The following is a 25,038-nucleotide window of genomic DNA, read 5'->3' as shown; positions in this document are numbered from 1 at the left end:
ACACACACACACACACACACACACACACACACACACACACACACACACACACACACACACACACTCTCTGTTGGCCGTTTCTTATAATGACTGATACTAAGTGATAAATTATGATCATAACCACTCGAGCTGCTTTCCCCCCAAGCACATTCATATTTAAAATAGATATAATTATTAAAATCATGAGCGTTGTTTTAATATTAGTAGTTAACAACAACAAAATGGCCACATTTACTCAAGAAACCACAGGCGAAAACGTTTTTTTTCTTCCCACATACACTGGTAAAATTAGAAATTTTGGGCAATTTTGCTTCCAAACTAGAGGAGAGAAAACATCCAAAATATGTTTAAGTGTTTACTTTATTTGTAGATTTCAGTTACAATACATGTTTTTTAATGGTCACTTTCTCTAAAAGAGTTGTTTCTCCACTTCAGCAGCAGTTAAATTCACCAAAAACTTAGTTTTATTCCCATCTACAGGTGCTGGTCATATAATTATCATCAAAAAGTTGATTTATTTCACCAATTCCGTTCAAAAAGTGAAACTTCTATATATTATATTCATTCATTACACAGACTGATATGTTTATTTCTTTTAATTTTGATGATATGTTTATTTCTTTTAATTTTGATGATTATAACTGACAACTAAGGAAAATCCCAAAATCAGTATCTCAGAAAATTAGAATATGACTTAAGACCAATACAAAGAAAGGATTTTTTAGAAATCTTGGCCAACTGAAGAGTATGAGCATGTCCAGCACTCAATACTTAGTGCCAATTCCTGTTGGAGAATGAAATCTGCATCTCCATAAAGTTGGTCAGCAGCAGGAAGCAGGAAGTGCTCTAAAGCTTCCTGGAGTACGGCTGCGTTGACCTCTGACCTCAGAAAACACAGTGGACCAACACCAGCGCATGACATGGCACCCCAAACCATCAGTGACTGTGGAAACTTTACACTGGAGCTCCAGCAGTGTGGATTGTGTGCCTCTCCTCTCTTCCTCCAGACTCTGGACCCTGATTGACTTCATCAGAGAACATAACTCTGGCCACTCAGCAGCTCCAGTCCTGTCTGTCTTCAGCCCAGGTGAGACGCTTCTGACGCTGTCTGTTGGTCAAGAGTGCGACAGCTGAAACCCATGTCTAGCATACGTCTGTGTGTAGAGGTTCTTGAAGCACTGACTCCAGCTCCAGTCCACTCTTTGTGAATCTCCCCCACATTTTTGAATGGGTTTTGTTTCTCAATCCTCTCCAGGGTGCGGTTATCCCTATTGCTTCTACACTTTTTTTCTTCTACCACATCATTTTAGACCATTAAAGGCCTTTGCAGGTGTTCTGAGTTCATCAGCTGATTAGAGTGTCTTCAATATTCAACCTTTTCACAATATTCTATTTTTCTGAGATACTGAATTTGGGATTTACCTTAGTTGTCAGTTATAATCATCAAAATTAAAAGAAATAAACTTTTGAAATATATCAGTCTGTGTGTAATGAATGAATATAATATACGAGTTTTACTTTTTGAATGGAATTAGTGAAATAAATCAACTTTTTGACGATATTCTAATTATATGACCAGCACCTGTATATTCTGAAGGTTTTTGGCGAGGGGTTTGTTCATATAACATTCACACGATTTTTTACAACACTTTATCTAAAAACATGATGAAAATGTATTTTTTTTTGTCTGTTGACAGTCTTTTCTGATTTATGATGTGTGAAAAAGAAAAATCCCAAATCCCCTTTGTAAAAACCTTTAACTCTAATACGTCAACAAAATCAAACAAGAATTTTGAACGCATTTCTTTTTTGGGATGCATATTTAATTAGATATTAGAATCTTAATTAGAATTAGATAAACTGCAGAAAGTCTATTTGTTAAGTTTGTTTTTCCCTCTTTAACTGTAGTGTCTGGCTTTGAAGTCAACACTGACCATTCATATTTTTTTTGGAATGTTTCTGTGTTTATTATAATGATATGTGCATAAATAATGATGTACATTAAAAAACGGTAGCACATAAAAATGGTCAGTTTTAACCGTTCATTTTTTACATGTTAGATTTATGATAAACTCTATGAAAATATTTTTGAAAAGAAATTCACACCTATCATCAGAAAAAAATGCTCAAACTGCTTTTGTTTCCCAAGCACATTCATATTTAAAATGAGCTTTTATGATTAAACTGAGCGTTGTATTCATTTTAGTAGTTAACAATAAAAAATGGCCACATTTATTCAAGACGTCACAGGCGAAACCATTGTTTGTTTTCCCCATACACTGGTCAATTTTAAGATTTTGGGCAATTTTGCTTCCAGACTAGTGGAGAGAAAACATCCTATTTTATTGCACTCTGTCTATATTTGTAGATTTCAGTTACAGTACATGTTTTTTAATGGTCACTTTCTCTAAAAGAGTTGTTTCTCCACTTCAGCAGCAGTTATACACACCAAAACTTACAGTTTTATTCCCATCAATATTCTGAAGGTTTTTAGCAAGGGGTTTGTTCATATAACATTCACACGATTTTTTACAACACTTTATCTGAAAACATGATGAAAATGTATTTTTTTCTGTCTATTGACAGTATTTTCTGATTTATGATGTGATAAAGAGAGAAATCCAAAATCCCCTTTGTAAAAAAAACCATTAACTAAGTCAACAAATCAAACAAGAAATTTCTTTTTTTGGGAAATTAATACAAATGAGTGCATATTTAATTAGATAACCTAATGTTTATAGAACTAGTTTTCAACATATTTATTCAAGTGGGTCCAGGCTTTTAGTTGATAGTGTATAATGTGCGTTATGAGTAAATGAAAGACTCACCACATTTTGAAGACCAATGTAAAATACTAAAATAATAATAAAAACATTAATGATTGGAAGTGAAGGCAGTTCTCCTGAATGAAAGAATCATGTCAGAGCTTTTATAACAGATAGAAACTCAAGTGACTGATTTATGTGTGTGATAAAACACACTGGGGCTCGTTGTTTCTATATGGAGTAGATCTGGTTATAGCCTCAGTTTGCAGGCGTTTGTCTTGTCTGAAGTGTTTGTGGGTTCAGCTTCACACATGTCAGTTCCTCTGCGTGTGTGCCAGACGGAAGGAAACTATCGCTAGTACCTTTGCAGATTCTGCAGTGTTAAATGGCTTAAAGTTCACAGAGGAAAAGCGACAGGCTGCTGAAAGGTGTGTCTCTTTCTGTAATAACAGGTTTAAGTTATACACACACACATAAGAGAGGGATATCTCTGCTGATTCTCAGTTCCTCTCTTTTCGTCTGTACAGGAATGTTTCACTTTGTTTTTATGGTTTGTGATGAAACTTCCTCCGAACTAGCTTGAGATTTTCTGACAATCACGGCTCAGTGTTTCACAAAACACTATACAACTGTTCGATCTTTACACTGTCTGAAAAACATCAGTTGAGTTTGACCATGAAAAACTAGCATAAGCACACCGTATCATACAAAAAACTGCAAAATGTTTAATAATGTTTTCCAATAAAGTAAATAAGACTTGTTTTATCCTTAATCTAACTCACAAATATGGGTTAAATGAATCGCCTGTGTCATTGTTAGACGGAAGGACATTCTTCAAGATTTTTCAGGGTTACCACAACCACACACTTTTCAGACTCATATATTCATTTCAAGATGTAACATTAACGTGACGGTTAAACATAGCCTTTGTAAAAATATAAAGCGAAACTTTAAATGTGCATAAACTAATGGTAAACGACTATTATTTTCCAAGTTGACTAGCAGCAGCGCTATCATCTAATCGTCTCGCACATCCCTCATAATAACTGCCTAAATGTTTACAGATGTGAATTAAACACTAGATTGTTCTAGATATGTCATTCTGGATAACGGAGGACGTGTCCTGGCTAACAGAGGGTTTTTTGTTATCCGGAAATGACATAAAACATTTTTTTCCCTTTATAATCAGGCACTTTAAGGTGATCTTTTAGATCGAATAGATCATTTTTTAACATAAATACATTATGAATGTTTTATTAGTGTTATTCAAAAGGACATGTGATATTGCTAAAGTGCCCCAGTGACCGAAAAGCTCAAAATATCAGCATTTTAAGAGACGCTTAATGACCTTTGCACATGTTTTGGCTCTTTCAGGGGCTTCTTTTTCATACAATATCACACCAAAATGCATTATGGTCTAAAATGGTCATTGGTGGGTAATCCAGGAATGACATTAGAGAAATCACAATTAGGAGACACAACTGTTTCTGTCATAAAAATGTAAATAAGCTCAGTATTATCACTATATTTGTAGGTTTCATTGAAAACCTCAATGCCCAAGTATTGTATTCAGATTTTAAGTGACCCGGAATTACATTTTAAATAAATAAATATGAATTATTTATTAAGAATACTCACATGAGTAACTAAGAGGGGGGGAGTCGAGTCATTTAATGTAGTGTGTTTAAAAATGTATATATTTTTAATATTACGAATACGCTTTGGACACCAGAATTGACACGGCACGTCCTTGACCCCTATTTTATAGGTAAAATAAACCGGAAAAATACATCTTTTAAGACCTTTGACCTGTTCCCACCATTGTGACACACTAAGTTGCAAATAAAACAAAGTTGTAGTATGTTTTGTAGGAAAATATTGAATGTGTTATGGTCAAAAGCTTCAGAACAGCTGGAAAAAGGTTCTTTTGGGAACCAAACATGGCTCTTCTACGGCATCGCTGCGGAAAAACCCTCTTTTGATACGCCCGTTTTAAAGAGATGTGTACGATTGTGACACATCGTCCCTAAGTTAACGCTTGTGGTTTAGTGTCCTGGAAGTGTTTGTGACTTCTGCGTAATAAAAGCAGGTTTTGTCTGCGAGGTGTGTTTCCTGAGCAGCAGTTTTTGCGCTCAATGAGGAGGTTGTTTGTCCTTGTGTGGGTTGATACTGAGGTTTGTGAGATGATAACGGTGAGTTACTGGAAACCTTCTGCTCGGGCACATGATTGACAGCCGCGGCGTCCAATCAGCATACGTTTGAGCTGATGCGCAGCCTGTGATTGGTTGAGGTGCTGTCGGGCCGCTCTCTGTCCATCTCCGTGGGAAATGTTTTTCTGGTTTTGTGCTGTGGCCGGTCGGGTTACTCTGAGTGTGTGTTAGATGGGCGGATGATCTCTGGTGTGGTTTTGTGTTAAATTTATTGAAAAAACATATTTATTTATGCTATATGTCTCAACTTAGGCAGTTTTGAGGCTCAGTGAATCTCACAAAACTGTCAGGAAATGTAAAAGTTAATCAGAGTTTATGACATTTACTGTGATACACACAAGTTCATTCTCATTTCTATAATGTGAAGATGGAGATATCAGTCTTTGTTTTGTTTCAATCTTGTAGTGCATTTATGCTGATTTTAGTATCCAGATGCATTATGGTAATCTCACTCAAAAATGTGTTTATTTGTCATGAAAATAATGTGACCATCATAAAACCGTGTTCATTTTCTTTCAATATGAAGAATATTGCCTTCTCATTAAGGCGAAGAAAAAAATGTAGGCCTATTTTTTAATTAAATATTTTTCATGGTTTTATTTATCATTGTTAATATATGCAGATTTAAATAATAAAGTAAAAATAAATAATTATTACATTAGAATAATCGTCAGTAAAACACCCAGATGCATAATCTGTCTAAACCCTTTCATAAATTATCATAACCTCAGGATTTTGTTGAAAAAGTTCAAAAACAACAGTCATTAATAGTATGAACTGTAGCTGAAATTTGATGCATGATGTCTACTATAGTTGACAGATGATTATTCAGAATTTTCTCCCAATCTAAAATCAATACTTTGAAAATGTAACTGTAATATGGCCCATTAGATATTGCATGATGTTACCACATATTCTGGAGCAACTTGGCGTTTCTGACTGGCCATTGGCCATCTTGGTTTGGAGGGAAAACAAATCGACATATGACTTGCCACTTGGTGGCAATCAGTGTTCATTTTGACAGCAAATTTTTATTTAGTTTTAGTCCTAGTCTTTTGACTAAAATGCCATTTTAGTTTTAGTCATATTTTAGTCACCTGAATTGTTTTAGTCTAGTTTTAGTCTCCTAAAATCTAATGAGTTTAGTTAAATTGTAATACATTTAGCATTTAAGTATTACATAACCAACTGTCACTTGAACTGACATTTTGTTTTTGACATAAAAAATACACGAAAGACCTCAATTCACTTTGTTGTTAGTTTTTTTTAAAAACATCTATATAGTTTTTATAACTTTGTATTTCTGTTTTAGTCAGTAGGCCATATCAGGTTAAGATAAAGCTTCAAATAAGTTTTTTTATTTTATTTCAGTTAACATTTATTTAATTTCAAGTAAAGAAGATTTTTTTTAATGGTTTTAGTGAACTATTATAACCCTGATACTTTATTGAATATGTGTCAAATACTGGTCTTTCCTCCTGACCATGAATTAAATGGGAATTAAATTAAATACAGTTTATTGTGTAAGCAAAAACGAATGCGTGACTTTTAATTATAAACAAGCTCGAAAAACACATTGACTCTTATTTTGAAATGTCTGCGGGATGCTCATTCAAGTTCAGGAGATAAAATATGCGTTGTTACAACCGTCTAAAACATATTACTATATAAACATGGTAAAGTAAACACTGTGATTATTCATCAGCATTAGTTGATAAACACTGGTCTGGCATAAGTGTGTGTTATTGATTGAGCCGCTCTAGATTTCCAGTGGTTAGATCAGCATCTGTGACACAGGACATCAGTTCTGACCCCATCTCTTCCCTAATTGACCCTCTCTAACATTTTCGTCTTGTTTTTATTTGTTGACGAAAATGACAGTTTTCCTCATAGTTTTTGTCATCCAACACTAGTTTTTATTTAGTTATCGTCTTGTTTTCGTCAGTGAAAAAAGGTCGTAGATGAAAATTATGACAAATTATTTGTCAATGAAATTAACACTGGTGGTAAAGTATAGGATGATGCACAAGGGTCCACTGTAGAGGTTGATGTCCATCAAAACCCATGCATATGCAAGAAAATGCTTTTTGAACAGCTGCCCACTGTAGTGACCTCTAAGCATGAAAGGGTTCAAATGTTTTTTTATGTAAATGTCACAGATATGTATCCTATATTCACTCCTTGTATTTTTCCTGTCACAGTAGATCCGATTCTTCAGGCCGAAGGTTCACCGCTTCATGCCTCCATGAGCGACTTCTGACACTCGAAGGCCCCTCACATTCACTCCAGCCAATCACCCGCTCCAATGACTTCGACGGCCCAAGCGCCGTCCGCTGCGATGGTTTGCTACAGCAATGAATCTGTTGAGTTCTTCTACAAGCACAGCAAAAAGAACATCAGCGAAGAATGGCAGCCAAAAGACGTTGTGGTGGTTTCCCTGGGACTGCTCGTTTGTATTTTTGTGATCTTCGCCAACATCCTGGTCATGATGGCCATCTTCATGAACCGCAGGTTTCATTACCCCATATACTATCTGCTGGGAAACCTGGCGGCCGCGGATCTGTTCGCCGGCATCTCCTACTTGTACCTGATGTTCCACACCGGCCCCTGGACCTCCAAGCTCTCCATAAATCGGTGGTTTGTCCGGCAGGTAAGGCTGTGGTTTGGGCTTGTCTGGGATTGGTGTTTAATGAGTAATGTTGGTGCTGAATGGAGAAATCATGACTGGTTAGCAATAGAAACTGCACCGAGATTCAGTTGTTTGTGCAGGAGGAAGCGTTTATAATTTGATTTGATTACATTTTAAAAGAATGGTTCAAATTGTTAGTAAATTCAAGTATAAATTAAAACGGAAAACAGAATTTGTGGAAGCTCAGGTGCTTTGTGTAAAACAGACATCAATATCGCGCTGATCTATTGTCATGATGAGGATGTAGAAGTGCAATGTGATGTACACAAATAGCTCCATCACATGTCAGGTGTAGGGAGATCTGATATTGGGTGTGTCCCATTCCTCTCACCTGTGCTCTATTCTAAGCCTTTTTTAGTGTAACTAGTGCGAGTAATGCGTTCACATTCAAACAAGAAAGTGCGCTTCAAACACCCATGTAAGGCACTTAATCAACCAAAAAAACAAATTGTGGCATGTTGGACGCTTCATGCACTCGACTGTCACAGCTTTAATTATGTAGAAGGAGAGGAGAGAATTTTAAGAGTCCAATGTTGGAAGGAAAAATTAATTTTTAAACCTCATACACGACTAAGTGCTTCTGTTCATATTGAGTAACACGTCTTAACCTTAACCTTGACTCACTAGGGCCCAGGTCAGGAAGCAGATAAACTGGCTAAACCGACCGTCTGCTAGCTGTCTCACGTTACCGGAGTCGGATAAATCCCAGCACATAGAGACTCTTTCACCTTGATATTATCATATAGAGACTATGTCTGTTCCCCGAATTAGTAAATACAAAAAAACATCAAAAACCCATCAACAGTAAAAATTTTATTGATGTCCAACAAATAAACAACAGATATAATACAGATGAACAATTGATAAAGCTCGGGTTGCTGAATATTAGATCCCTTTCCCCAAAAGCGCTTATTGTTAATGATATGATTACAGATAATTATCTAGATGTGATGTGTTTGACAGAAACCTGGCTAAAACCTGACGACTACATTACCTTAAATGAGTCCACCCCACAAGATTATTGTTATGAACATGAGCCGCGTCTGAAAGGTAATGGGGGAGGGGTTGCTGTAATTTATAATAATATCTTCAGTATTACTCAGAAGTCTAGTTTCAAATATAATTCCTTTGAAGTCCTGGTGCTTTATGTAACGTTATGTAGTGTACATGATAAATCCCGTTCAACATTTGTGTTAGCTACTGTATACAGGCCACCTGGGCATAATACAGACTTTATCAAATAATTAGCTAATTTTATATCAGAGTTAGTTCTGGCCGTAGATAAAGTACTAATTGTTGGTGATTTTAATATCCATGTAGACAACGGAAAAGACGTATTGGGATTAGCATTTAAAGACACACTAAACTCTATTGGAGTTAGGCAACACGTGTCAGGAGCCACTCATCGCCATAATCATACTTTAGACCTAATATTGTTACATGGAATAAATGTTGATACCGTTGAAATTCTGCAGCAGAGCGATGACATCTCAGATCATTACTTAGTATCATGTATACTTTATTTAGCTAAGGCTGCAAAACCATCCCCTTGCTTCAAAAATGGCAGGACTATCACTTCTGCCACTAAAGATTGCTTTGTAAATAATCTTCCTCATCAGTATAATCTCCTCAGTATCCCAGATAGCCTAGAGCAGTGGTTCCCAACCACGTTCCAGGAGGCCCGCCAACAGTGCACATTTTGTATGTCTCCTCAATCAAACACACCTGATTCAGGTCATCAGCTCATTAGTAGTGACTCCAAAACCTGATGTGGGTGTGTCAGACAAAGGAGACATGCAAAATGTGCACTGTTGGTGGGCCTCCAGGAACGTGGTTGGGATCCACTCGCCTAGAGGAACTCGGTGTTGCAACAGAAACTATTGACTCTCTCTTTTCCAGCACTTTAGACATAGTTGCTCCTCTGCGCTTAAAGAAGATTAAAGAAAATAGTCTAACGCCGTGGTACAACGAACTCGTACACCTGGAGGTTTTTCGCACTTCTTGGAAAGAAAGCATTATTGCATACGGAAAGGCCTTAAAAATGTCTAGAGCTGATTATTTTTAAAATCTCTTAGAAGAAAACAAACATTAAATCATCCAAATCAACATGTATGTTCGACCCTATACCGACTAGGCTATTAAAAGAGATGCTACCAGAGGTCATAGATCCTCTTCTTAATATCATTAATTAATAATTATCATTAGGATATTTCCCGAAAACTTTTAAGTTGGCTATTATTAAACCACTTATTAAAAAAACGCAACTTGATCCTACAGAATTACAGGCCAATCTCAAATCTACCCTTTCTGTCAAAAATACTAGAAAAGGCAGTGCCTTCACAATTATGCTCCTTTTTTAGAAAGAAATGGTGTCTGTGAGGATTTCCAGTCAGTATTTAGACCGTATCATAGTACTGAGACTGCTCTCATTAGAGTTAGTGTGTTAGTTTGTAGCAGTAAATTAAGAGATATCATATCGATCATAAGTATGGAGTACCGCAGGGCTCAGTACTAGGACTTTTTCTCTTCACCCTGTACATGCTACCTCTGGGAGATATCATTAGGAAGCATGTCGTTAGTTTTCACTGTTATGCTCAGCTCTATATTTCTTTGCGCCCCAACACAACTTACCAATTCACAAAATTAACGGAATACATAACTGATATAAAGAAATTGGATGACAGAAGAAACAGAGTTTCTAATTATTGGACCAAAAACCTCTGCACATAGTAACCTAGAATACTGTCTAACACTCGATGGCTGCTCTGTCAAGTCCTCGTCGTCAGTGAGGAACCTGGGTGTGCTCTTTGATACCAATCTTTCATTAGAAAGCCACGTTTCTAGCATCTGTAAAACCACATTCTTCCATCTTAAATTACAACATATGCTCACTATGACAAATGTAGAACAGTTAGTTCAAGCTTTCATGACCTCAAGGCTAGATTATTGTAACGCTCTACTGGGTGGTCTCATTATAGTAATCAATATAGTTATAGATATCATAATTCTTGTTATAGTGTATAGCATGTTAATTGGAGCACAACTATTGAGTTTCTCTTATGATATTTCTGAGGTTCTTCAGTATCTGTAACGAGGCTTTCTTTCATTGCGTGTCTCTCAGGGTTTGATCGACACCAGTCTGACTGCGTCTGTGATTAATCTGATGGCCATCGCGCTTGAGAGACACCAGACCATCTTCACCATGCAGCTGCACAGTAAAATGACCAACCACAGAGTCGTGCTGCTCATCATCGGCATCTGGCTCATCGCCATAGTGATGGGTCTGGTGCCCACTATGGGATGGAGCTGCGTATGCAACCTCGACGAGTGCTCCACCATGGCGCCGCTCTACAGTCGCAGTTACCTGGTGTTCTGGGCCGTGTTGAACTTGCTGATCTTCACGGTCATGGTGGCCGTCTACACGCGCATCTTCATCTACGTCCGGCGCAAGAACCACCGGATGAGCCAGCACACCTCACAGGTCAAACACAAGGAGACGGTGTTCAACCTCATGAAGACCGTGTTCTTGATATTGGGTAAGACGGATACTCCTTTTGACTTACAACGTGTCCTAATGTGTTGAAAGTTAAAATGTAGTTAACTTAAATGTAACAATAACGTGATTTCGTCACTGCTTCTTGCGGATGATGTTGTCGTGTTGGCCTCCTCAAACCAGGACCTTCAGCCGAGTGTGAAGCGGCTGGGATGAGAATCAGCACCTCCGAGGCCATGGTTCTCAGTCGGAAAAAACGTGGTTTGCCCACTTCAGGTGGGTGGAGAGTTCCTGCCTCAGGTGGAGGAGTTCAGGTATCTTGGGGTCTTGTTCACGAGTGAGGGGAGGATGGAACGGGAGATTGACAGACGGATCGGTGCAGCTTCTGCAGTAATGCGGTCGATGTACCGGTCTGTCGTGGTAAAGAAGGAGCTGAGCTGTAAGGCAAAGCTCTCGATTTACCGGTCAATCTACGTTCCTACTCTCACCTATGGTCATGAGCTTTGGGTCATGACCGAAAGGACAAGATCCCGGATACAGGCGGCCGAAATGAGTTTTCTCCGTAGGGTGGCTGGGCGCTCCCTTAGAGATAGGGTGAGGAGCTCAGTCACTCGGGAGGAGCTCAGAGTAGAGCCGTTGCTCCTCCACATCGAGAGGGGACAGCTGAGGTGGCTCGGGCATCTATTTCGGATGCCTCCTGGACGCCTTCCCAGGGAGGTGTTCCAGGCACGTCCCACCGGGAGGAGGCCCCGGGGAAGACCAAGGACACACTGGAGGGACTATGTCTCCCGGCTGGCCTTGGAACGCCTCGGGGTTCCCCCGGAAGAGCTAGAGGAAGTGGCTAGGGAGAGGGAAGTCTGGGCATCTCTGCTTAGACTGCTGTCCCCGCGACCCGGCCCTGGATAAGCGGAAGATGATGGATGGATGGAATAACTCCATTAACTAGCCTATAATGATAACTGTAACATTTTAGTAATCATTCTAAGCGAATCGTTCACTCTAAGAGAATAGCAAATTTAAACTACTATGATGGTGCCTCAAGTCCTTGAATTTGAGGGGTTTTGACCTGAAAAGTCCTTGAAAGGTCCTTGAATTTGAAGTTAACCAAGGTGGGAACCCTGTATATAGTTATGGTTATCTTTATGGTTATGGTTATAGTTATTATATTTGCCGTTATAATCACCACTGTTCCCGGTCTGCAGTGGTCAGTCTCTATCAAAAGTGCTCCAAGGAAGGAACAGTGGAGAACCGGCCACAGGGTCATGGGCGGCCAAGGCTCATTAATGCAGCGAAGGCTGGCCCGTGTGATCAAACAGACGAGCTACTGGAGCTCAAACTGCTCAAGAAGTTAATGCTGGTTCTGATAGAAAGGGGTCAGAACACACAGAGCATCTCAGTTTGTTGTGTAGATGTATAGTTGTGCTTCTGGTTAGAGTTATGGCTCTTGGTGTGAACAGGCCTTGAGTCTTTAAGGCCTCAGGCTGGAAACTCTGTCCAGTGGGTTTATATCGTCACATTAATTCAGACTCAGATAGGGTTTGTTTTGTCAATCCAGCAGCACCTCTGAAGACGTTATCAGTAGTTTCATTGTGTTTTAGTTAGACTTTAGTTAGAGCGAACAGACCCGCAGAGATTGGATGTGTTCTGGAGAATAACACAGCAGCACAGCCGACACTCACAAACACACTGAGGATCTGGGGGAGGAAGGCCAGTCCGGACTCGTCTAACCGGATCTGCGTGTTTTCACTATCTCAGCCTCCTTTCTGCCCTGTCTCTTCACCCTCCCCGAGAGAGAGAGAGGGAGAGGCGAGTACGTGCATGTTCTGGCTATGACTGCACGTCACGCCTGCTCGCGCTCGCTTACAGGGAATGTTGACACACATTCTGCCAAACTTCCTGGAAACTCAAGCTTCGTGAAGTCTTGGAATTGTCCCATAAACACACACACACACTTAAGACGTTTCCTGAACGCACATCTGAGACCATTAGATTAAAGGAAGTGTTGCATTAGCGTCTAAATGCTTTTGTTGAACGCTAACTGACGTCTTAACACAGCAGTGCTGACTCCAGTCCACAACAACAACATCACATTTAAACAACGTACATTAATTCAGTGTTTTTGCCTGGCAACAGAAAACGCCTGATCATCTTTAGATTTACAACGACAATGTGGAAGAGATAGAAGTTCAGTTTGTTTCACTTTAACAACCCTCCTCTGGTTATTTTATTTCTGCAACGCTTTATTCAATACAGATGTTTCAAAGAAGCTACACAGTAATAAACAGGAAAATAACAGAATCAATAATGCAGACCTCATCAAATATGAGGCTGATTCGCATTCTGCTATTAAAAGACATTTACTAACATTTGCATCACCTAGAATAAGGGGGGGTGTGTGTAAGTCGATACATTTGCATTCCCCCAAGAAACTTTGTGTTCGCTCGCAAAACCTTCATGTTCTTTGACATCTCATTTCTTCACCATGTTCTTTTAGGGGCTCTGTAGAAATGTTGGGTCTTATTCATTAACAATTATGTGGATTATTTATATTTATACGCACATGAATTTATTCATAACCTCATTATAACGTTAATACACTATATTGCCAAAAGTGTTGTTGCGCCCGCCTACACCTGCACATGAGCTTTAATGCCATCCCATTCTCAATCCATAGGGTTTAATATGGAGTTTGCAGCTCTAACAGCTTCAGCTTTTCTGGGAAGGCTTTCCTCAAGGTTTAGGAGTGTGTTTATGGGGATTCTTCATTTGTGATGTTGGACGAGAAGGCCTGACTCTCCGTCTCCGCTCTAATTCTTCCCAAAGCTGTTCTATCGGGTTGAGGTCAGGACTCAAGTTCCTCCACACCAAACTCGCTCATCCATGTCTTTATGGAGCGACGCTTTGTGCACTTGAGCAGTCATGCTGGGACAGGAAGGGGCCGTCCCCAAACTGGGCCCACAAAGTTGGGAGCATGAAATTGTCCAAAATGTCTTGCATTAAGAGTTCCTTTCACTGGAACTAACCCCAGAAAAACAACCCCACCCCATAATCCCCCCTCCACCCATAAGTCCCGTTCTCCTGGCAACCGCCAAACCCAGACTCGTCCATGGGATTGTCCGACAGAGAAGCGTGATTGGTCCCTCAGAGAACACGTCTCCACTGCTCTAGAGTCCAGTGGTGGCGCGCTTTACCCCACTGCATCCCACACTTTGCATTGCACTTGGTGCTGTAAGGCTTGGATGAGCTGTTCGGCCATGGAAACCCATTCCATGAAGCTCTACGCACTGTTCTTGAGCTCATCTGAAGGCCACAGAAGTTTGGAGGTCTGGAGCTCTTGACTCTGCAGAAAGTTGGCGACTTATGTGACCCTCAGCATGCGCTGACCCCACTCTGTGATTTTACCAGAAATGCAACATTCCTAAATGATTTCCCCAAAATCCCAAACATTTATTTTGCACATCATGTATGTTTCTGAGTATGTGTTCAACGCTCTTGTGCTCTTCTGGCAGGTTGTTTCGTGGTGTGCTGGACGCCGGGCCTGGTCCTGCTTCTGCTGGACGGTCTCTGTGACAAATGTGACGTCCTGACGTACGAGAAGTTCTTCCTGGTGTTGGCTGAGTGCAACTCCTTCATGAACCCCATCATCTACTCGTACCGCGACAAGGACATGCGCAACACCTTCAAACGCATCCTCTGCTACCCGTGCCGGAAGTCCCAGCAGGAAGGCGAGCACTCGGGCGTCCGCTTCAACACCCTCGAGCAAGAGGTACTCTCTGAGAGCGACGGGACTCACAATCACAACGCCAGCGTCAAACCGCCGCTCAAGCGCCCGCTTTAGCACGAGAACTGCGTCCGAAAGACACGCTTTCATCTGCAAGAGTGAATTACACACTTGTGCTATAAACACGGGAAAAAAGGTTCTTCTGCAGTCTTGTTTTCCAGCACAAACATCGAATCATTTTTAAATCAAGATACATTTACTAGAGAAGCAAAATTACTTAGGATCTTAAATCTGAGTTTGCTCTTAATATAAGAAATATCTATGGGAGCTTGTTTACGCCACTGAATTAAAAAACATGAAGGTAATTATTACTTTTTATCTTGATATTCTGACTTTTTTTTTCTTGCAGTTGCTAGAATAAAGTTGCAATTGCGAGAAAAAAGTCAGAATTGTGAGATAAAAAGATGCAATTGTAAAAAAAGAGAAAGAAGTCAGAATTGTAAGTCGCAATTTTGGGAAAAATTCAGAATTACGAGATGTCGCAATTGCAAAAAAAGTCTGAATTGCGAGATTAAGTCATAACTGTGAGGGGGAAAAAAAAATCTGAATTCCAAGATCCAAAAAAAGTAAAAGTCGCAATTGCGGAAAAAGTCAGAATTGTGAGATAAAAAGTCACAATCACGAAAAAATTCTAAATTGTGAGAGAAAGTCGTAATTGTGAAGGGAAAGAAATCTGAATACCAAGATCCAAAAAAACTAAAAGTCGCATTTGCGGAAAAAGTCTGAATTGTGAGATAAAAAGTCAGAATTGTAAGTCGCAATTTTGGGAAAAATTCAGAATTACGAGATGTTGCAATTGCAAAAAAAATCTGAATTCCAAGATCCAAAAAGACAAAAAGTCGCAACCGCGGAAAAAGTCAGAATTGTGAGATAAAAAGTCAGAATTGTGAGATGATAAGTTGCAATTGTAAAAAAAGAGAAAAAAGTCTGAATTGTGAGTCGCAATTTAGGGAAAGAATTACGAGATGTTGCAATTGCGGCAAAAATCTGAATTGTGAGATAAAAAGTCACAATCGTGAAAAAATTCTAAATTGCGAGAGAAAGTCATAATTGTGAGGGGGGGAAAAAAATCTGAATTCCAAGATCCAAAAACTCTTAATTACCTTTAATTACTTTTCTATTCCGTGGCAGAATCCAGCTTCCATAAATATTAGCCAATAGGGTCCGAAAAATAAACTAAATTCAAAGACAAAACCTGTTTATTCTTCTGACCCCACTGACAGATATTTGTTCTCGTTATAAGCGAAAACAAATCATTTTATGTTATTTTGCTTCTCCATTAAATGTTGATTTAAGAGCGTTTAGATGTTTGTCAAATTAAACGAGAACCAATTACTGAGTAATGAAATAATTTTGTGCAGTGAAATATCTATCGTAGTGTTGCTATTAAACGTGTTTCTGTGTATTTCCTTGTAAAGGGGCATTTTAGATTTGCTTCGTCATGTGTACTGAACCTCCTTCACTAATCGCTAGCACGGCCTTTACCGCGAATACAGAAGCTAACTAACATAAGCTAGCATGACTGTTTAATCGCTCTACACGAACTTAACCTCGCATGCCTGCGATATAGAAACACGCCGCGCAGTCTGTGTGTCCGTTCCCGCCGGTTAGTGCAACCAGTGCTCATGCTAGACCAGGAACATGCTTGAAGAGTGTGTGTGCATGCGTGTGTGTGTGTGCATGCGTGTGTGTGTGTGTGTCTAACGGCTCTTCTCTTGTGTGTTGTGCGCAGCGGAGACGGCGTGTGCTGCAGGAGTCGTGGGTCGTATGTAGATTCGCTTGCTTTTAAATCTCTCGATCAGACTCTAATCACTCGATCGCTAACATCTTAACCTGATTCTCCGCCCACTAACGCTCACTAACCGCCCGGGTGGGATCATGTGATCTGAGTTTTTACATGCGTCACAGTTACTGAGCTGCAGCTTGGGCTTTTTCATCACTGTTTTTATCTTCTCACTAAATGATCCCGTGTGTGTGTGTATGACGCGCACATTTGTGAACGTCTTTTGTAATGTTGCGGTTTTGTTTCTGGCTAACAGATGTGCAGCGGACGTGTGTGTGCTAATCATGTAAATATTTGCACATGTGTCAGTGTGGCGCGTGCATAAAACATTGCACGCGAGCATCATCCACACACACACACACACAGGTGGTTTTAATCAAGTTATTATTAGCACATGCTGTACTAACCCACCAGATTGCATTTCCCTGCATTAATTTTCAAACATTCAAAATGTCCCTGGTTTTTAAAGTCTTTTTAAGCTTTTATCGGTTATGTTTTAAGAGTTTTGTTTCTGTATGATCTGTACTGAAGTCTCATGAAGCGTGTCGAGGACAGGTCACATTTTGCATAAAGAAAATGCAAAACATCTCAATGGGCTTCACTGTATAAAATATCAGTAACAGTTTACAATGAGGTGAACTAACAATGAGCAATATATTATAGCTAATAATACAAGTGTCCCTGTTAGATCACTGTGCATTGACTAGTGTAAATAACGTTTAATGTATTGGTAAATGCTCACTGTTTGTTTATTGTTAGTTCACGTTAGCGAAAGCCTTGTTGTGAATTGTTACTGAAATATGTTGTGGACACGCGAGTTCATGAGTTTCAGTCGTGTGTTTTTGATTTAATCCTCCAATGAGACGCACACATGGATGTCCTGGTCTTGCGTCCGTGTGTCCGTCCTCACTCACTCACTCCGTCTACTGATGATGTCTGATTATGTTGTACGTAAATGAGTTTGATGAATAAAGGTGCTTCCTGAAGCAGCTTCTGTCTGTGATCTGCTTGATGTCCAGAGCGTCTCAGGCTGCGTTTAGACCGGCGGGTTTGGGCTGAGAAACATTAGGCAGTTCCCCCGTCCTAAAGCAGTCTGGGATGATAGTCTCTCAGATCTCCTGTTCTCTTTCTTTCACGTCCGCTCGGTCTGCTTGGGTGTGAGGTCATCTTAAGCTAAGGCTAGTTGATGGTTATTTGCAGCCAAGTGTTTTGTCGGCTCTCTGTGTCTCAGGCTCGCAGGGCTCGTGATGGAGGCGGTGAACAGGCTAACGGAGGTCAGGTGGTGCTGATGGATGCAGAGAAGATGCTGGACTCCTCTGAGAGCTGAGCAACGAGCAGGATCGATCCGTCGTGCTGATTGGCTGAAGGAGCTGTCAATCACTCTCAGTAGACGAGCAGTAGACGAAGAGACTGATACTAACTGTGAATGAATTGTGTAAATATTTGTTTTTATTTAATTAAAGTCTTACTGGTGGATTTTATGCACGTTTTTGCGTCTTTGACTTCTGGTCAGACAAACATTGATTGTGTACCAACGTTTCAACGCCAATTTCAGCATTTTTGATACCACAACAAAAGCCAACACGCAATTGTGCCTCTTCTATTTAAAAATATGAATATTAAAACAATTATTAAGAAACTAAATTAAAACAATGGCATGTAGCCTTTAGTTATTTCTCAGGTAAATACACCCTGCTTCAAGTTTTTCCCCCATTAAGCTTTGTGTTAGTGATTGTATCGGGTTTAAAACGTCTCTGGTTACAAATGTAACCATGGTTCCCTGAGAAGGTGAGCGAGACACTGGGGGACGCCTCAACGCCTGAAGCACGCATTTAAACAATTGTACTAAAAAGGGAGCCTAGAGAACATGTCTCCTCTTCATCTGAAGGGACCATGCCCCCAGCCCAGAAACATAGCAACGAGACGCAGTCGCCTTCTCAGGGAACCAAGATTACATTCTTACAATTCTTACGACACAAGACATTCCCTTTTGAATGGAAACTCGCACTGCATGCTAGGACGCTAATGGGGAACATGTCCATGCTGTATGCTGAGGGGAATGCATGCCAGATTGGCTGTGACTAAGCACAAAGGTGTTTAGGGTGTACCTTCCCCAAAGGGTACACACCAGTATTCCACTCTCGGTGACATAACTCCCCAGGCCACTGCCCACGCTACATGCCTCAATGAGGAAGTACAATCTTACCATTCACCTCGCAAGGTCAAACAGAAGGACTTGACCCAGGCCAGAGCTGAAAGGCTTGGAGTCATTATCCTAGGAAAGATTCCTTTAAGGGAATCGAACAGAGACAAAAAATTGCTTTTTGGAAGGCTAAATTAATTCAATCTTAACCCTGTCAGCTTAACAGAATCTCTATACTTTGCCTCTATCAGAGGCCTGAGAAGGTATTGCATAATCGCAATAACCACAACACATTGGATTCTAGAGAGCAAGACTCAACATAATAACCCTCCAAATGAGGAGAGTGACATTGCTCATCGAAAGGGTTCTCCAGGACCTACAGAGCATAGGGGGAACACTGAGTACTCTGCATAGTGACCCTCAATGAGGGGAGTACCTATCAAGCTCTACTAAAGTAAGTCAGGGAAGAGTCCTCACTTTTAAAGAGGCCACAGGAAGGCCTATCATTATCCAGCCCCGGGAGCGAGGTACTCTGCAAACCGACCCTCTCAAATGAGGACAAGCTTGACCACAAGGACAGTTTTGACCTAGCTAGAGGAGCAGAGTACTCTATAAAGCTACCCACTCGATTGAGGGGAGTACTGGCCAAGCTCTGGATCAAGGAGGTTCCTGAATTGAAACGATTGGAGCAGCTCTCAAACGAGAGGATGACTTCCAGTTCCAAAGTATTGATTGCACTGTTGCCCAAAGCTCTGGAGGGCAGAGGCCTCAACAGAATGACTTTCTATAGCGAGAGGAAGCCTAACAACACTCAATCCCAATAAGACTCTAAAGTGCCTTCCACACCATTACTACTACTGTCTGTGTGTAGCACTTAGAGCGGTGACCTCAGCAAAATGACTCTAAGTGAGAGGAGACTCTCAGAAAAGGTAATCTTCATAGGTAAAAATTAGTGCTGTCAGTTAAACGCGTTATTAACGACGTTAACGCAAACCTATTTTAACGGCGTCAATTTTTTTATCGCGAGATTAACGTTCTTTTTGGTCTAACAAACTTTGTAGTTTTTTCACATGCTGTTGCAGCAACTAGTAACGTTAGAAAAACTACAACACCACTCCGGATGTAGCTAGACCGGAAACAAAACATCAGGCACGCTGCGGCTGCCCACACTTGTGGGCCATTAAAAGAGTAGACGTGGATGGCAAGCGTGAGACGCCGAAATGAGAAACGTATTATGCCATGGTTTAACTCAGGGGTCTTCAACTAAAAGTGCTTGTCTTGAGCGCTGCTTTCTGCTCTGGTGGTGCATTCACACCGGACGCGAATGAAGCGTTTTGCGCGAGTGATTTAAGTCAATGCAAAGACGCAAATAGACATTCTGCGGCGCGAATTAAGCGGCGTGCATGTCGCGTCATTCGCGTCCGGTGTGAACGCACCTGCATGCTTGACCGCGCGTCTGGGTCTGAACGCAACAGTGAGCATTGCAACGTTAACTGTTTCATTAGCCTACGTCAAAAGGCTTCGCGGTCCGGATTTGGACCGGAGTCCGCTAGTTGGCGACCCCTGGTTTAACTGCACTATAGGCGGAGTCCTAGTTTACCTTGCATGTGCACTTTGTAATTTTATTTTGTATCACCCTGTTTTGATCCCTTAGAAAGGGCTGTTGAAGGGGCTGTTTGTGCAACAAAGTATTTTTTTTCACCCTTTTATTGATGGACAGTGTTACATTGTGTGAGCGATTATTTGCTCCAAGTGTGAATGACTGCTTCAAGTGAGAATGTTGGTGTGAAATCGAACACTACAGTATGCCAATGTTGTTTTCAATTAAACAAACATTTGAACAAAGCAAGCCGATCCACTTTTCTATGTTGATAAGAGCATTAAAATAAGAAAAAATAATGGGACAAAAAGAAATCAAGGGACATTTAGAATAAAAAAAAATGTGCGATTAATTGTGAGTTAACTATGGCATTAATGCGATTAATCGCGATTAAATATTTTAATCGTTTGACAGCACTAGTAAAAATACATAACTAGAGCTAAGTCCTCCAAGCTCAACCCTAGAGGCAGTTAACTGAGGAGGCTATTAGAGCCTACAACTTCAAGTATTGCCTAACCACAGCGTAGGCCTCGGCAGAACGACTCTCCCAGTCAGAGGAGGCCAACAAACTAACTCCTCTAGGGCAATCTAGGCTGAGGAGGCTCTAAAAGAGTCTGCGGAGCTCTAGATGGCGGGAGCCTCAGCAGAACGCCTCTCCAAAAAGAGAGAAGGCCTAATGCTGCGTTCACACCAAACGCGAATTGAGCGTCAAAATCGCGTCTACCGCGTCTAGTTTCACACGCGTACATTTTGAATGCATTCGCGCGTCAGCAGAGAATTGGACGCGCGTAGAAATCGAGCGCTGGAAGCGAAATTGACGCGCGTTCAAGGCACTCCAGGAGAAATATGTCATAAAACACCACTCTGCCTCTTTTCATTTTCATTAAACATATATATTAAGCATTAATAGCCACACAAATGTGGTCCAGGCAACTCCTACATTATCTTCACTGCATGTATGTTTAAATATCCTTAAAATATAAAGTTATGAAACTTCTCTTTGCCCTCAGTCAAAACGATTTGGCAGACAACAAATTATATATTCATGAGAGCAAAGATCGCCCGTTAGATCCACACAAGACGAACCACTACAGGACATCAGAGCCAGCGGCAGACGCCAGAAGGACTGGCCGAGGAAAGGCTGCCTTCGCCGGGGTTATGAGCAGTGATTGCCCGGTGATCGCCTGGATCTCACAACTCCAAAAACACAAGAATTTTTTTTTTCAATAGGCACTCTCTTTATAAAAAACCACAGATTGAGCTTTAAACAACTACATTCTCACCTGAAAAAGTCTTAAAACTACATTTTGTGACACAATAGTACTATTTTTAATTTATGCAGGGTTTCTCATACACGTCACTTTACCACGTGACAGCAGCGAGCAGGCTCCTGATTGGTTAACGCGGCGCGAATTGACGCCAAAGTTCAAATTTTTCAACTCGGGCGTCAGACGCGAATTCGCTTCAAACGCGTGAATGCACAAAAGCACCATTCGCGTGTAACGCGCGTATCGCGCAAGACGCTCAATTCGCGCCATTCGCGCGAACTGGACGCGCGAATGAGGCGGATTCGCGTCCTTCGCGCCGCGCGTAACGCGCCTTCCGCACCGCGGGACCTCCAGACGCGCGTCAACGCGCCTTTCCATTGACTTAACATTGAAATCACTCGCGCCAGACGCTCAATTCGCGTTTGGTGTGAACGCAGCATAACAGTGCTCCACCTGAAGGCTAGCTTGATAGAGGAGGCTCAAAAGAGATAGCCTACAACTCTAAACACTGTGCGTTCCTATTCAACATGGCTTCTAATGAAGCTACAGGGAATGGAGATCTCTGCAAAACGACTCACAAACTGAGAGGAGACTTAACAATGCTCACATCTGTTACTTGAAGAGCAGAAACCTCAAAGAGAATGACTCTCAAAATGAGGAGGTCTACAACTGTAATTTAAAACCTATAAAACAAACACTCACTAACCAGATCCCAAAGCTGAACCAACAGAAAATTCTATTCAAATAAGGAACAATAAAACCTCATCGGTCCAGCCCCAGGGCCTGATGCTGTGAGCATGAGGAAGAACCCTCACCTAGCTGAACAGTACTAGCAGTAACGCTGGCCTTCTGGTCCTGCCTTCGGTCCTCAGACAGAGATGGGCCAGGACCCCCTATCTGTTTGGGCGCAGACTCCCTGAACTTGCCTACCACCGCCTCAGCGGATGTGCCAATCGATTCAGAAGGTGAAACTGGCAATGTTGATGCTTCTCCCATCAATAGGGGGCATGGACAAGTATCCATGCTCACGCATTCCCCTCAACATTTGCATACTTTCCATTGAGATGTCGATGGATGTGGGCCAAATACGGATTCTTCCATGCCTTCTCGATCTCAGTATGAAGATCAGGAAGGAGTGAAAGGCTCACGGGAGCTGGGCGGTTATGTCCAGATAGAAACAATACAATTGTCACGTTTAAACATGTGCTTCAGACGTTCCCCAGTGCGAGTTCCCATTCGAAAAGGAACTGTTGTTCAGTCCAGAGTGTTGAAAGTTTCCTCTGTTCTTGGTTCTGTTCAATCGGGAGCAATGTCTGGATTTTGCCGGACAACAGTAAATGTGACAGATCTTAATACAGCAATCTTATGCCAATGTCAGAAATGGTGGGAAGCAACTAGCCTAGGGCATGCTAACAATGTGCTAAAATCAGATAATGGCAGCAACACGTTAAAACAGGGTAGAAAAGTGCTAATTCATGGTAGAAAATGCTAGCAATGTTTTAAATCATGTTAGCGGCATGTTAAAACACGGTAGCAATTTTCTAATTCATGTTAGCAACTAGTGTTAGACCGATATATCGTATATTTTTACGTGTATCTGCATCGGCCGATATAAGGCTGCTGCGTTCGCCGATATTTTTTTCCCTGCATTATTTCCAGTCAGGCGTCCACAGGGCAGCTCTCACCGTCTGCAAACTCTCTTGCTCTCCCTCATGCATATTAATCAAATCAATTGAGAATTGACACGATGGTAAAAGGTGGAAAGACTGAAGTTTCACGTGGAGCATTGGGAGATTTTTTCTTGAATTACCGCTGGTGTTGCTCTACAAGAGATTAAGTTAAGTGCACCTACACTCTAAACAATGCTGGGTTAAAAATAACCCAAGTTGGGTTGAAAATGGACTAACCCATCAATTGGGTTGTTTTAAGCAAACATTTAACCCAACTGCTGGGTCAAAACAACCCAATTGCTGGGTTAGTCCATATTCAACCCAACTTGGGTTATTTTTAAGTGTAAGCATTAAATGACTAGGTTGTAAATAGTTTTAAATGAAGTATAGTCCAGTCAGTGTGCACTTTATTATGCTGCTTGCTTGTCGATACTGTGTACAATAGTGTAATTATTTTATTTATGCTTAAATATTTATTTTCAGAATTTATTTTCACCACTAAACTCTTTTTTTTTTTTCTACCTCACATGTTTTTACTATTACTATTATCATCATGATCATTGTGTCATTTTTATGTTGTAAATTGAGGGAGCAAAAGCAGTATCGGCTCAAGAAAATCGGCAGCCCGTATCGCTCATCGGCTAAGGCTGATGAAAAAAAAATCGGTATCGGCATCAGCACTAAAAAATCCATATCGGTCGATCCCTATTAGCAACATATTATATTAAAAATGCTAGCAAAGAAACATGCTAGAAACATGAAAGTAGTGTGATAAAGCATGTTAGCAACATCGTAAAACGTTAGAGATGTGTTGCGTCATTTTAGCAGCACGCTAAATCATGTTAGCAACATCTTAACAGGTTCGTAATGTGTTAAATCATATAAACATGTTGATTCATGCTGGACACATTCTAACGACATGGCAAAACCTGCTGACAATGTTAGAAACATGCTAAATTATGTTAACAATGTGCTAATCTGTTCTAGAAACTTGTTTGCAACAAATTAAAACACCTTAGCAACATTGTTTTTTTCTTCTGATAGACTGTATTGCCTTCAAACTTCAAGCTTTTAAAACTAGTCCAAACGTTCAGCTCAGGCTTTCTCAAACCAGTTGCTCAAGTCTAGTGGTGTACCAGTGCGGTACATTCCTTGTATTATCCCTGTAAATGTAATTACGGGTAATCTGAGGGAGGGTGAAGGAGTCAGGCGTAGCAGGGTTGTGCTCCATTATTCCGAGTCATGAATCTAATGTCATTGAGAGATAATGAAGATGAGTCATGAGCATCGGTTAAGTAATAGCAGACATGAGGAGCGTTGAGCAGGTTCAGCTGGAGCGCCGCTGGATCTGGGTGGAGAAGCCCATGAGGGTCAGGAATGAGGGAAACAGCTGATGTTACACTCTTAAAGGGACAGTTCATCCACACACTCACACTGTTCAGACCGGTATGACTGCACTCTGTTATTACAGCTCAGACAACATATACTCACATGTTTATCACTTTTAGCAGTGGTTTATGAAACTTCAAAGGGTTTCTTTTAAAAGGACAATGGGAAGCTTTTCAATGTGGGTCAGACAAATCCATGCGGAAATCCCAAAAATGGTCCCAGAGCTTAAGCGGTTAAAACAACATAA

At 40.8% G+C, this 25,038-nt stretch overlaps 1 protein-coding gene across 6 annotated transcripts in view; it reads left to right on the top strand.

The window, feature by feature from the left end:
- Positions 1–18,201, top strand: part of LOC307123306 (lysophosphatidic acid receptor 2-like) — an 18,712-nt gene extending 511 nt beyond the window's left edge. Inside the window, exons 2-6 of one of the 6 annotated variants that reach the window (XM_079811810.1) lie at positions 7,180–7,625; positions 10,786–11,200; positions 14,667–14,923; positions 16,671–16,703; positions 17,953–18,201. In XM_079811810.1, coding sequence (XP_079667936.1) covers positions 7,281–7,625; positions 10,786–11,200; positions 14,667–14,923; positions 16,671–16,703; positions 17,953–18,048 — 1,146 coding nt within the window. In that variant the 5' untranslated portion in view covers positions 7,180–7,280 and the 3' untranslated portion in view covers positions 18,049–18,201. Of the gene's footprint in view, positions 1–3,072; positions 3,194–7,176; positions 7,626–10,785; positions 11,201–14,666; positions 15,891–15,945; positions 16,031–16,670; positions 16,704–17,952 lie in introns of those variants that run through there. The other 5 variants (XM_079811809.1, XM_079811813.1, XR_013816152.1 and 2 more) reach the window with 5 other exon arrangements.
- The last annotated feature ends 6,837 nt before the right edge of the window (positions 18,202–25,038 follow it).

The sequence above is a fragment of the Gobio gobio genome (assembly GCF_949357685.1).
Source record: "Gobio gobio genome assembly, chromosome: 3".
Lineage (NCBI taxonomy): Eukaryota > Metazoa > Chordata > Actinopteri > Cypriniformes > Gobionidae > Gobio > Gobio gobio.
This window is presented reverse-complemented; position numbering and strand designations above follow the sequence as displayed.